The sequence below is a fragment of the Scyliorhinus torazame genome, chromosome 14 (genome assembly GCF_047496885.1).
Source record: "Scyliorhinus torazame isolate Kashiwa2021f chromosome 14, sScyTor2.1, whole genome shotgun sequence".
In the NCBI taxonomy this organism is placed as follows: Eukaryota; Metazoa; Chordata; class Chondrichthyes; order Carcharhiniformes; family Scyliorhinidae; genus Scyliorhinus; species Scyliorhinus torazame.
Window position 1 is genome coordinate 47,052,611 of NC_092720.1, and position 14,563 is coordinate 47,067,173.

Consider the following 14,563-nt stretch of genomic DNA (forward strand, 5'->3'; position numbering starts at 1 on the left):
AAATGGAGGCTACCAGTGTTATAATTAGTCAAGGTACCTGGATCTTTTCATCTGAACATGTTGATACATTGAAATATATAAGATTTTAATATCAATGCTATAGCAACTTCTTGTGTGACACATTTTAAGTATTTTAGAGTGGACTTTTCTTCCCAATTTCTCGCTACAAATTGCCACTTGAATCGCATCCCCTTAAGGCAGTTGATCATTACCGGGCTACAGGTCTATCTCTCCCTTATCTCATTATTATTTATGTGTAAATATTAACAGTGACTGTTGACCACTAAGAGTATTTGCTGAATCCGATTCTATCCTCACCTGATATCTGCACAGCGGTACCTCCAGCAAGGATAAGACCATAAGATGTAGGAACAGAAATAGGCCCATCAAGTCTGCTCCACCATTCAATGAGATCATGGCTGATCTGATATAATCCTCAAATCCACTTTTATGCCTTATGCCCATAACTCTTGATTCCCTTACTGATTAAAAACCTTTCCAACTCAGCCTTGAACATATATACATTATATGCACATAAGTATATTACATCTACTGGTTCCCTTCATCCATCCTGTTCATTATCACCTCAGTGAATTCAAATAAATTTGCCAGGCACGATTTTCCTTTCATAAAGCCACGCTGACTGCTTTATTATATTATGCATTTCCAAATGCTCTGCTATTACACCCTTTTTAATGGATTCTAACATTTTCCCAATGACAGGAGTTAAACTAACTGACCTATAGTTACTTGTTTTTTGTCTCCCTCCTTTTTTTAGTAAAGGTGTTACATTGGCAGTTTTCCAATCCTCTGGGACTATTCCAGCCTGTACCCCACTGGTCCCGCCCCCCCCCCCCCCTGCAACTTCTGCCTCTTGATTATTTATTTTTGGAATGTTATTCGTGTTTTCCACCGTGAAGTCTGATGCAAAGTATTTGTTTAACTCCTCTGCCATTTCCTGGTTCCTCATTTTTATTTCCACAGTCTCATTCTCTAAAGGTCCTTTGTTCTATGTTCACTTTGCCTTCTTGCTTCCTTTTTATATATTTAAAGAAGCTCTTGCTGTCCGCTTTTATATTTCTTGCCAGTTTACCCTCATGGTTTATCTTTTCCCTTTTTTTTGGTCATCTTTTGCTAGTTTTGAAAACTTTCCCTATCCTCTGGCTCAGCAGTAATCTTTGCTACATTTTATGTTTTTTTCTTTCCGTTTAATATGATCCTTCGCTTCCTTGATTAATCATAGTCGATTTATCCCCTTCCTAGAATCCTTCTTCCTCACTAAGAACTATTTTCAGAAACATCTGCCATTGCTGATCAACTGTCTTTCCTGATGAACTCCTTTCCCAGTCCACTCCAGCCAACTCTTCCCTCATCCCTTTATATTTACCCTTATTTAAGTGTAGCACAGTTGTTTCTGACCCAAGTTTCTCACTCTCAAATTGACAACTAAATTCCACCATGTTATGGTCACTGATCATTTTTCCCTCACTTAACCTGAAGCCATTGACACCCTTCTGTTGCCTCAGCTGCAGAGTTAAGCCATCTTAGATTAGGGATCATATCTAGGATCTTTCTGAATCGTTCAGCTGCTAACTGGATTATTGTTGACTGCCATCAGAGGAGTGTTCTTGTGGAGAGGATCTGAAGAATATAGAACATCAGTAGCTGAAAACTGCTTTTTCTTGTTGCAGGATTTTGACCACCATTGCAAATGGGTGAATAACTGTGTCGGAAGAAGAAATTACCGCTTTTTTTTCCTCTTTGTTTTCTTTCTTGTTCTTTACATGCTGACTATTTTGGGATCCTGCATCATGTACCTTATTCTCAACCACCAAGAGCCAATGACAGCGGAGAAGGGCACCACGTATCCTTTAATTCTCACTTGGAGCAATCGACAGCATTTCCGGGACTGGAGTTCCCGAGCTGGGAAAATCTGTTAGCGGGTGGAGTGTAAAAGAAAGTTTCCGTGGAATGGTCAAGCACAGTATCACCACTGGTGCAGGATCAACACGACTGAGGGAAATTGTAAACTCTGAGACTGGGGTCCTGAACTTAAAGAAAGCTAACTTTGATGGTATGAGACGTGCATTGGATATGATAAGCTGACAAAGAATACTTAAGGGGTTGACGGTGGATAGGCATGGATGAACTTCAACAATTGTACATCCTTGTCTGGCGCATGGCTATGACCGGGAAGGTGGCTCAATCATGGCTAACAAGGGAAATCAGGGATAGTGTTAAAGCCAAAGAGGAGGCATATAAATTGGCCAGAAAAAGCAGCGAGCCTGAGGATTGGGAGAAATTTAAAATTCAGCAGAGGAGACAAAGTGTTTAATTCAGAAGAGGAAAATAGAATACGAGAGTAAGCTAGCATAAATCATAACAACTGACTGACAAAAAGCTTCTATAGATATGTGAAGAGAAAAAGACTGGTGAAGACAAATGTAGGTCCCTTACAGTTAGAATCAGGTGAATTCATAGTGGGCAACAAAGAGATGGCAGAGCAGTTTATCAAGAAAGACGTTTGATCAGCAAGGAGGAAGAAGGATTCTAGGAAGGGGATAAATCAACTATGATTAATCAGTGAAGGATTGTATTAAACTGAAAGAAAAAACATAAAATGTGGCAAAGATTACTAGCAAGGTGGCAAAGGTTACTAGCAAGAAATATAAAAGCGGACAGCAAGAGCTTCTTTAAATATATAAAAAGGAAGAGAGAAGACAAAGTGAACATAGAATATAGGACCCTTAGAGAATGAGACTGTGGAAATAATAATGGGGAACCAGGAAATGGCAGAGGAGTTAAACAAATGTTTCGCGTCGGTCTTCACAGTGGAAAACACTAATAACATTCCAAAAATAAAAAATCAACGAGCAGAAGATGTGGGGGGGGGGGGGGGGGGGGGGGGGGGCGGTGGGGTACCGGCTGGAATAGTCCCAGAGGATTATAAAACTGTCAATGTAACTATAGGCCAGTTAGTTTAACTCCTGTCATTGGGAAAATGTTAGACTCCATTATAAATGATGTAATAGCAGAGCATTTGGAAATGCATAATATAATCAAGCAGAGTCAGCATGGCTTCATGAAGGGAAAATCATCCCAACTAATTACTTTGGATCTGTCTTCACTGAGGAGGACACAAATAACCTTCCGGAAATACTAGGGGACAGAGGGTCGAGCATGAAGGAGAAACTGAAGGAAATCCTTAATAGCCAGGAAATTGTATTGGGGAAATTGATGGGATTAAAACCTGATAGGTCCTCAGGGCCTGATGCTCTGCATCCCAGAGTACTTAAGGAAGTGGCCCTAGAAATAGTGGATGCATTGGTGACCATTTTCCAGCATTCTATAGACTCTGGAAGAATTCCAATGGATTGGAGGACAGCTAATGTAACCCTACTTTTTAAAAAAGGAAGGAGAGAGAAAACGGGGAATTATAGATCGGTTAGCCTGACATTGCTGGTGGGGAAATGCTGGAGTCAATTATTAAGGATGAAATAACTGAGCATTTGTAAAGTGGGGACAGGATCAGTCCAAGTCAGCATGGATTCACTAAAGGGAAATCATGCTTGACAAATCTTCTGGAATTTTTTGAAGATGTGACCAGTAGAGTGGACAAGGATGAACGAGTGGCTGTTGTGTATTTGGACTTTCAAAAGGCTTTTGACAAGGTCCCACACAAGAGCTTAGTGAGCAAAATTAAAGCTCATGTTTTGGGGGTAATGTATTGTCATGGATAGAGAGCTGGTTGGCAGGCAGGAAGCAGAGAGTGGGTCCATTTCAGAGTGGCAGGCAGTGACTAGTGGGGTACCTCAGGGTTCAGTGCTGGGACCCCAGCTGTTCACAATATACATTAATGATTTGGATGAAGGAATTGCATGCAATATCTACAAATTTGCAGACAAGACAAAACTGGGTGGCAGTGTGTGCTGTGAGGAGGATGCAAAAGGGCTGCAGGATGACTTGGACTAATGGCATGCTGGCCTTCATAGCAAGAGGATTTGAGTATAGGAGTAGGGATGTCTTGCTGCAGTTATACAGGGCCTTGGTGAGGCCACACCTTGAGTATTGTGTGCAGTTTTGGTCTCCTGGTTTGAGAAAGGACATTCTTGCTATTCAGGGTGTCCAGCGAAGGTTCTCCAGACTAATTCCCAGGATGGCAGGACTGACAGATGAAGAAAGACAGGTTCGACTGAGCTTGTACTCACTGGAGTTTAGGAGAATGAGAGGGGATCTCATAGAAACGTATAAAATCCTGATGGGACTGTGGGGATAATTGCAGGAAGAATGTTCTTCTTAGCCTGATGGGTTAATTGCAGGAAGAATGTTCCCAATGTTGGGGACTTCCAGAACTAGAGGTCACAGCCTAAAAATAAGGGGTAAGCCATTCAGGACGGAGATGAGGAAGAACTTCTTCTCTCAGAGAGTTGTGAGCTTGTGGAATTCTCCACCACAGGAAGCTGATGGGGCCGGTTTGTACAAGAGGGAGCTGGACATGGCCCTTGCAGCTAAAGGGATCAAGGGGTATGGAGAGTAAGCGAGAGTGGGATACTAAATTTGCATGATCAGCCATGATCATATTGAATGGTGGTGCAGGCTCGAAGAGCCGAATGGCCTACTCCTGCATTTATTTTCTATGTTTCTTGCTCTCAGCCGAGTCAAAACCAATGCGGGGAATGAGCCTGACATCAAACCAATACATTTGCAAATAATCAGCAAAGCATAAGACTGGTGATGGAACTTATGACAGAAATTATCCATTTGTACTCTCATTGATTGAAAGGAAAATAAAAATCAGTATTTCTGTAATAGGTGGTCAATCTATAACACCTTTAACAAGCCCGGATGGAGGGTTTACAACCTACTGCGCACACCCATGTATGCACATCCTGTATGTGGATACCTTTAAATTCGTAGTCTCAAACCAGTGAGAATAATATTGCCACATTCTGGGGGAAAAATTTGGAATTTACCCCATTTGGAATGTTTACAACAGCCTTTAGACTCCTGGGTCGGAGAATCGGCGGGGGGTGGCATGAATCTCGCCTCCGCCGGCTGCCGAATTCTCCGGCACTGGGGATTTGGCGGGGGCGGGAATCACACCGCGCCAATTGGTGGCCGCTGGCAGTGAACCCCCCGGCAATACTCCGGCCCACGATGGGCCGAGTAGCTGCCCGTCTTTTGTCGGTCCCGCCGGCGTAAATTAGAGTAGGCCCTTACCGGCGGGACCTGGTGGCGCGGGCAGCCTCCGGGGTTATCGGGGGGGGGGGGGCGCGGGGGGATCTGGCCCAGTGAGGTGCCCCCACGGTGGCCAGGTCTGCGATTGGGGTCCACCGATCCGCGGGCGGGCCTGTGCCATGGGGGCACTCTATTCTTCCGCACCGGTGGCTGTAGCCATCGCCGGTGCAGAGACAAAGCCGTCTGCGCGTGCGCTGGGATGATGCCAGCACATGCTGGCGCTGCTGTGCTTGCGCCAACTCACGCCGGCCGGCGGAGGCCCTTCGGCACCGGTTGGCGTGGCGCCAAGCCCCTTCCCCACTGGCTGGCGCGGCGCAAACCACTCCGGGGCCGGCCTAGCCCTGAAGGTGCAGAGGATTCCGCACCTTTGGGGTGGCCTGACGCCGGAGTGGTTCACGCCACTCCTTCCCGCCGGAGTTGCCCACCCCGCCGATTATGCAGAATCCCGCCCCTGTTGTCCGGTATTCCAATCTGTCAGCCTTATGTAATTCCAGATCCCATCCATGAGTTACAAAAATAAGTTTTCCTTAATAATAACTCAGTTATGCTGTAATTGTTCCAATTGCTTTTTTCCTCTTTCCAGTGCTTTTCCTGTTTGGAGCTCATATTGAACTCATTGTGTTGGGAGAAACCATGTCTGAAGAGGTAAGACATAGAATCATAGAATCCCGACTTCCGGTGACGGCGGGCGGGAGGCAGCCGCACACTGGATGGCTCCCGCTTGGGAACAGGAATTTCGGAGTTTTAACGCCCGGTCCCGGGGGCAACGGAGGCTGAAAAGGCTGTAAGAAGGCACAGGGAGTAGAAATGTCCAAGTTTGGGAGAAAAATGGCCATGAAACAGGGGGTTAACAGAAGTCCACCGGGGAGTTTAAAAAGTCAGCGCAGGAACTTGTACGGAAAACGGAAGCTGGAGCATCAGGGGAGGCCGCATCACTCACAGCAGAAGAAATGACCAAGGTGATGGCTGTGGAACTTGAAAAACAGTTCACAAAACACATGGAGGCAATGAAGAAGGAGATGGGGGCGGTATTGAAAATGCTGGTGGAGGAGGCGATTGCCCCGGTGAGGGCGGCGTATCAAGCGCAGCGGCGGAGGTGCGGGAGCAAGGTGAGACACTGAAGGAAGTGGAAGAGGCATCATCACAGCGCAGTGATGAACTCACCTCGATGGGGAAGGAGCTGCGGAGGGTGATAGAGACCAACGAGGGTCTGCGAGCCAAAATGGAAGACCTGGAAAACAGATCCAGGCAGCAGAATCTGAGGACTGTGGGTCTGCCCAAAGGGGTGGAAGGCCCGAGGCCGACGGAGTATTTTGCCACGATGTTGGCGAAGCTATTGGGGGAGGGGGATGATCCCTCCCGATATGAACTGGATCGGGCTCATCGGTCGTGGAGGCCTATACCAAAGGCGAGTGAGCCGCCAAGAGTAGTAACTCTGTGTTTCCGTAGGTAGAGCGTGAAGGAGAAAGTCCTGTGCTGGGCAAAGCAGAAGCGGGTGGTGCAGTGGGCTGGAGCTGGTATACGCATATACCAGGAATTTACGGTGGAGCTGGCGAGGAGGCGGGCTGCCTTCAGCCGGGTGAAGAAGGCATTGTACATCAGCAAGGTGCAGTGCGGCATAGTATATCCAGCTAAGTTGAGGGTGAGCTACGAATCCAAGGACTTTTATTTTGGGTCGGCAGAAGCAGCAGAGGAGTTTGCGAAGGCAGAAGGACTGTGGCAGAATTGAGAAATGGTTGTGTACCAATGAAACCTCAAGTAACTTTATTTTTTCACTGCGTGTTGGTGTATGTACTAAATGAGTCAACGCTGTATATATTTGGACAAGGGAAGAGATGGGACTTTCATTTGCAATGATGGTTCTTTGGGGCTTGGGTGTGTATGCGGGGGTTGTGTGCGAAAGGGGATCTCTTGCTTTTCCTGGAACTTGGCAAGGGGAAAGGAGACCTGGGCGGGGAGCCTCCAAGCTGGCCGGTTTAAGCCGGCCAGTGAACAGGAATGAGGTGGGGGGGGAGGGGCTGCGGCCATCGGAGCCTGGTAGAACAGGTTTCGGTGAGTCTAGCCGGGGTGAAAAGTTTGGGGAAAGAACCAAGGTTGGGGGGAGGAGTTTACAAGAGGAAGTGGAGGGGAGGAGTCTTGGAGGGGGGGTGTCTACAATTCATGGGTGTCATTCACGGTACTCTTTTGGGGATTGGATGGCATTGAATATTAGTGGGGTGTTGGGGGGTGGACTGTATATGTCAATGGTGACCATAGGCGATTCCTGATTCCTTTTTCTTTTTTCCTTTTGTTTTTCCACCTTGGGAGGGTTTGTTTTATTTGATGCTTATATTATCAGGTGGGCCGTTGTTTGGGGGTTGGTGGGAGGATGGGATCGTTGTTGTTGATAAGGGGATTGACATTGTATTCGTTACCGTTTACTGTTTGTTGGTGGGGTGTAAATTCTGAAGAAAATGTGAAAATGGAGAATAAAATTATTTATTAAAAAAAAGAATCATAGAATCCCTACGGTGCAGAAGGAGGCCATTCGGCCCATCAAGTCTGCACCGCCCATTCGATCGGGCACTCTGCCCATATCCACTCACCTAATGACCCCCATAACCCCATAACCTAAACTGCACACCCTTGGACACTAAGGGGCAATTTAGCATGGCCAATACATCTAATGTGTACAGCTTTGGACTGTGGGAGGAAACTGGAGCATCCGGAGGAAACCCACGCAGACACGGGAAGAATGTACAAACGCCACACAGACAGTCACCCAAGCTGGAATTGAACCCGGGTCCCTGCCGGTCAGGCAGCAGTGCTAACCACTGTGCCACCTTGCCACCCACGGTGGCAGAAGGTAAGAGTGGCAGCAAAGAAAGAGAAAATGCTGGAAAATCTCAGCAATTCTGGCAGCATCTGTAGGGGGAGATTTGTCAAAGCTGCTTTGTCAAAGAGTGGCAGCAAGTGCTATAAACTAAATAATTCCTTCAAATGTGGCAATAGATGATCAAATAGCAACATATTTTCTGTTTTATTTTCTGAGCTTTTTGTCCAAACTCCTTCACTGGTCCTAATTTAATCAAGGGTTCTGCAAACCACCAGCTGAAACCCGACAGCAAAAGGACTCTGTCCCAATTATGGTTGATCTCTGCTGAAGTTACTGTACTGTGGTGAACGTATTATGGTAACCATTCACCACTGTATTGCATTGTACTATGTTGTTGTCTTTATGGGCTCCACCTATGGACCGTTGTACTGTATTACACCACTTGTATCATGTTGGTGCCATTGTGGGCACTGCCCTTGACTCCGCCCCCTTGAGGGGAGGTATATAGAGCAGCTGCTCTGTAGGCGGCTCTCAGTGCAGAGCAATCGCAGGCAGGCACAGTTCTAGTTGATTAAAGCCACTGTTCACTTCAACTCTCTGTCTCATGTGAATTGATGGTCGCATCATGTACCATCTGCCTATTACGGAGGAGTTGGAATCACACATGGGCACTTACTTCAAGAGTTCCTGTTTCTCCACCTCATTAACAAAGCAAAGTATTATTGGAGGCTCATATGCCCCCTCCACAGGGAATTGAACTGGGGCTATTAGCCACTGCAGGAGAGGGAAACAGACACCTGTCTTTTTCGACATTGCTGATATTGTCGACTGGTTTAATATTTGTATAAGAAAAGTTTCAATAGAGTTTATAAAATTATGAGTGCTTTGATTGAATGAATATTCAAGGTTATTCTTTTAGTTTGGGTAGTTGGTGATAGGCAGTCATCAGTTTAAAATGATTAAGAATGAGGACAAAAGTTGGGGGAAACCTGTTTGCACAGAGGAATACGGAATGAGCAGCATTAAATCAGCTCTCCGTAAAACACTGTTTTGTTTCCCTCCACATTGACTTCAGTGGTCAAAATGATTTACCCATTTGATACTCCCACCAAGTTGAAAGAAATGGTTGAGGCACAGGCAAATACGTCCTTTCGTGGAAAATTGGATAAATATTTGAGGCAAAGAAAGGTACAAGGTTCTTGTGGGGACACAAGATCCAAAGAGAGAGTGGGGCAGTGGAGTTAATGTTCTGTTGCTCTAATGAAGAGTTCACTTGGATATTTCTGTACTGTAAACATTTATAATTCTATACAGCTATGGTCAAATTAGGGTATCTCATTAATGCCAATTAAATTCAGTTCTGCCTGTCAGCAGCTTTCTAAATGTTAAGTGAACCTTATCTGCTCACCTTTTAGCAATGGATAGTTGGCAGTGAAGGTAAGTGCCTGTCAGTAATTTTGTGGCTGTTTCTCTGACCACTAACGTCACTCCTTGAAGATAATGGTTTGTTTGGGACTGATATTTGGCACAATGACTTATGAACTAATTGTATTTTTCTGCTATCATCAATGCAACCCCCCCCCCCCCCCCCCCCCGGTCCATCCCGTCCACCCTCCACCCACCTAAAAGCGGGCAAGAAAACTGAGAAAAATCCGAATACCAGTTTCTCACCACACTGTAATATCTGTTAAGTTTTATTGTTAATGAATTCTTCTGTAAACAGCACTGATATTTTTCCCCCTCTGACAGTACAGTGACGAGGAGGACAGAAAAAATCCCTTCACACATGGCTGGAAAAAAAACTTTTTCAACATGCTGTGTGGTCGAATTGTGCCAAGGTGAGTCTATCACTGTGAAAATTTGAGAATGGTCTATCTTTTATATTGACAATATCTACACCACCTCGCTGCTGCTTTCCTGTTGCTTTCACAAGCCTCTTGCCAGAATTACAGTCAGAGACTGATTAAGCTCTCAAAGAATTGCAGGGCTAGTATTATGTCTCAGGGCCTGTGCAATCTGGCATAACACCAGTCGGTGTTTCACAATAAACACTAGACTCCTGACTGTATTCACATTGAGAAGCAGACACTGATTACAGTTCAGAGAGGAAAGTGGAATAGATAAGGGGTTGGATTCTCCATTTCTGAGATTACGTGTTGACTCCAGTGCAGAATTCGTGGAGCTCCACGACAGCAAAACTGCCGCCGCACCTGGACCGATTCAGCTGCTGTGGAGGGGCTAGCACCGCCGCCACGAGGAACACAATTGATTCCAATGAGAAACGATGTGGGATTCGCTGGGTCCGAGATTGACACACTGGAGGCTGACAAGCTGCCTATACACACTTCACTCCTCACACACACCATCCCAGCCAACAAGATAGCAGCAAGGAGAGCAGCTCCACACTTCACTGACACCGAGCTGGATACACTCCTGGACGAGGCGGAGGAGAGGCGGATGACCCTGTACCCAGGCCCAGGAAGGAGGCTGCCAGCCGCTGCCTTTCACCATGCCTGGGCGCAGGTGGCAGAAGCAGTGAGCACCGTGGGTAACATCGTCCTGAACGGCCAATAGAGTTGGAAGAATCTGTACCACCCCCTCAGGGCAGCTAGGGTGAGTAGGCAACACTGTGCCCCTGGCACTAATCCCTGTCCCACACACCCGTATCGCTAGCCCCCTCCCCCCAACCCGAGGGCAGCCAAACCCTCACCCATACCGGCTGCCATGGCCAGGTGCCCTGGCCACTGAGGCCACCAGCTATCTACCCCTTGGGCTTCATGTGTTGGACTGCCTTACACAATTGTTTTTCGTTTCCCCCCACACCCCCCAGGAGAAGGGCACCCATAATCGCCGGGAGCAGGATAAAAGTGGAGAGGGACTGTGTAAACCACTGTTGCACCTGTATTAGGTGATGTACGGTAGGACCTGTACTACAGGTTTTCCGGTAGTCCCTGCCTGTATAAATATGCGTGTCCTCCAGCCAGCAGCCATTTCGCCAGCTGCTGTGGGAGGCCACACATCTGATAGGAATAAAGCCTCAGTTGGATTCAACTATCATCTTTGTCCAATTGATCATGCCTCAATTTATTGCTCTCAGTTTCTAAGCATGGACCTCTGTATCAAACCAGATCACCTGCAGCTGGATCCTCACTCAAGCGACTCCAGAAAGGACTTGCAGCACTGGCTAGCTTGCTTCGAAGCGTATATCAACGCGGCACCAACCCCTGTTTCGGAGGCTCAGAAGATTCAGATTTTATATTCCAGGTTGAGCTCCAAAGTCTTTCCGTTAATCCAGGATGCACCAAACTACGCCAAAACCATGACTCGACTCAAGGACAACTACGCACAGAAAACGAACACGCACTTCATCAGGCACGCACTCGCCACTCGCTCTCAACTCCCTGGTGAGTCCATAGAAGACTTCTGATGGGCTCTAATCCCTCTAGTCCGGGACTGTGACTGTCTGGCTGTTACGGCCACGGAACGCTCAGACCTCCTTATGCGTGACGCTTTTGTGACTGGAGTTGGGTCAGATCTCATACGCCAGCGACTCCTAGAAGGGGCCACGCGCAACCTCGCAGAGACTAAAACGCTAGCGCTCTCCATGACGGTCGCCCTGCGCAACGGCCAGTCCTACACCACGCGGCCCACCCCTCCTACGCTTCGTGGACCCCACAGACAGCCGCCCCAGCTGGGCCGCTGCCCACCCAATACGCCTGCGCTGCACACCAGCCAGTGAACCCCGGGGGCCCCCGATGCTATTTTTCAGGCCAACAGAAGGACCCCCGCCAACGCTGCCCGGCCCGCGCTGCCCTTTGTAAAGCCTGCAGGAAGAAGGGCCACTTCGCTGCGGTGTGCCAGGCCCGCTCAGTAGCCGCTATCGCCCCCACCCCCTCGGTCACGGACAATGGGCACCGCCATCCCCCCCCCCTCAGACCACGTGCGGCCAGTGGGCGGTGCCATTTTCCCCTCCGTGCAACACGTGCGTTCCATGGGTGCCACCATCTTGTTCCACCCCGCAACGTGCGTTCCATGGGTGCCGCCATTTTGTAAGCCTCAAGATCTTCGGGCGCCGCCATCTTGTCTACCCCTCAGCACATGGGCACCACCAGCGTTCTAGGACCCGGGCTCACCAGCCGCCCCATTACCCGATGACCAACCAAGACTCGCCCCCATGTCAATCGACCAGTCTCGTCAGCATAACCTGACCAACGCATCCACCAGCGTGAAAGTCGACGGACATGTAAACTCTTGCCTGCTGGACTCCGGGAGCACCAAAAGCTTCATACACCTAGATACGGTAATGCGCTGCTCCGTCACGATACACCCAGCCAACCAAAGAAATCTCTCTGGCCTCCGGATTCCATTGCGTAGCGATCCGGGGGTACTGTACGGTCACGCTCACGGTCCAGGGCGTAGAATTCAGCGGCTTCCGCCTCTACCTCCTCCCTAACCTCTGCGCTGCACTAATCCTCGGCCTGGACTTTCAGTGCAACCTCCAGAGCCTAACTCTGAAATTCGGCGGGCCCTTACCACCCCTTAATGTGTGCGGCCTCACGACCCTAAAGGTCGACCCATCTTCCCTCTTTGCCAATCTAACTCCAGATTGCAAACGCGTCGCCACCAGGAGCAGACGGTACAGTACCTTCATCAGGTCCGAAGTCCAGCGGCTGCTTCGGGAAGGCATCATAGAGGCCAGCAACAGCCCCTGGAGGGTTCAAGTGGTAGAAGTTAAAACTGGGGAGAAACACCGAATGGTCGTGGACTGCAGCCAGACCATCAACCGGTACACGCAGCTCGACGCGTACCCCCTCCCACGCATATCTGACATGGTGAACTAGATTGCGCAGTACCGGGTCTTCTCAACGGTAGACCTGAAATCCACCTACCACCAGCACCCCATCTGTAAATCGGACCGTCCATACACCGCCTTCGAAACAGACGGCCACCTATACCACTACCTTAGGGTCCCCTTCGGCGTCACAAACGGGGTCTCGGTTGTCGTGTTGGGTGTTCCGCTATACAGACGAAACAACACGGTTGCAGATGGTACAACTCTGTTTTATTACTTTTAATAACAACATCTGTAAACTTATGACTGTGGTTCCTTCTTCACCCTTTAACCTGTGGACCCAGCCCTAACACTATCTTAGAGAGGCACTCAGCACATGGTGTATGACTGAGTGGCACGCTGTGAGCTCTGTGCCCTGAGCTGTCTCCTGCTGGAATGAGCGGGAACTGTGGTGTTCCCCGTTTTATAGTGCGTGTGCTCTTGCTTGTGATTGGCTGTGATGTTGCGTGTGTGTTGATTGGTCCGTTGATCTGTCCATCAGTGTGTATGTGTGTTTGCACCATGATGTTTATCTGAATATCATGACATCGGTCTTCCAAAGGGAGCTGGACCGAATGGTCGACCGGTACGGGTTGCAGGCCACCTTTCCGTACCTAGACAACGTCACCATCTGCGGCCATGATCAGCAGGACCACGACGCCAACCTTGCTAAATTTCTCCACACCGCTACTCTCCTAAACCTCACTTACAACAAGAAGTGCGTGTTCAGAATGAACTGCTTAGCCATCCTCGGCTATGTGGTCCAGGGTGGAGTTCTGGGGCCCGATCCCGACCGCATGCGCCTCCTCATGGAGCTCCCTCTCCCCCACTGTCCTCAAACACTGCCTGGAGTTCTTTTCGTACTACGCTCAGTAGGTCCCAAACTATGCGGACAAGGCCTGCCCACTCATACAGTCCACCCAGTTTCCCCTAACGGCCGAGGCCCAACAGGCCTTCGCCCGGATTGGAGCTGATATTGCCAAGGCCACAATGCCCACTGTAGATGAGACACTGCCCTTCCAAGCAGAAAGCTTGGCAATCAGACGTCGCCCTTGCCGCCACCTTCAATCAGGCAGGCAGCTCCGTGGCATTCTTTTCCCGCACCCTTCATGCCTCAGAAATTAGGCACTCAGCCGTCAAAAAGGAGGCCCAAGGTATCGTTGAAGCTGTGCGGCATTGGAGCCATTACCTAGTCGGCAGGAGATTCACTCTCCTCACTGACCAACGGTCGGTAGCCTTCATGTTCAACGACACACAGCGGGGCAAGATCAAATATGATAAAATCTTGCGGTGGAGAATCGAGCTATCCACCTATAATTACGAGATTAAATATCGCCCTGGCAAACTCAACGAACCTCCAGACACCCTATCACGAGGTACATGTGGCAGCGCACAGGTCGACCGACTCCGGACCCTGCACGACAGCCTTTGTCACCTGGGAGTCACACGGTTGTACCACTTCATTAAGGCACAAAATCTGCCCTACTCCGTCGAGGAAGTAAGGACAATCACCAGGGACTGCCAGGTCTGTGCGGAGTGCAAGGCGCACTTCTACCGGCCGGACCGCGCGCGCCTGGTGAAGGCCTCCTGCCACTTTGAACGCCTCAGCGTGGACTTCAAAGGCCCCCTCCCCTCCACTGACCGTCACACATATTTTCTCATTGTGATCGACGAATACT

General features: G+C 48.7%; 1 protein-coding gene across 4 annotated transcripts in view; it reads left to right on the forward strand.

Annotated features, from left to right (window-relative positions):
• Positions 1–14,563, forward strand: part of LOC140389291 (palmitoyltransferase ZDHHC5-B-like) — a 95,326-nt gene that overhangs the window by 43,468 nt on the left and 37,295 nt on the right. For all 4 annotated transcript variants that reach the window (XM_072473470.1, XM_072473472.1, XM_072473471.1 and 1 more), the window contains exons 4-6: positions 1,692–1,864; positions 5,781–5,883; positions 9,803–9,891. In XM_072473470.1, the coding sequence (XP_072329571.1) occupies positions 1,692–1,864; positions 5,781–5,883; positions 9,803–9,891 (365 nt within the window). The remainder of the gene's footprint in view (positions 1–1,691; positions 1,865–5,780; positions 5,884–9,802; positions 9,892–14,563) is intronic.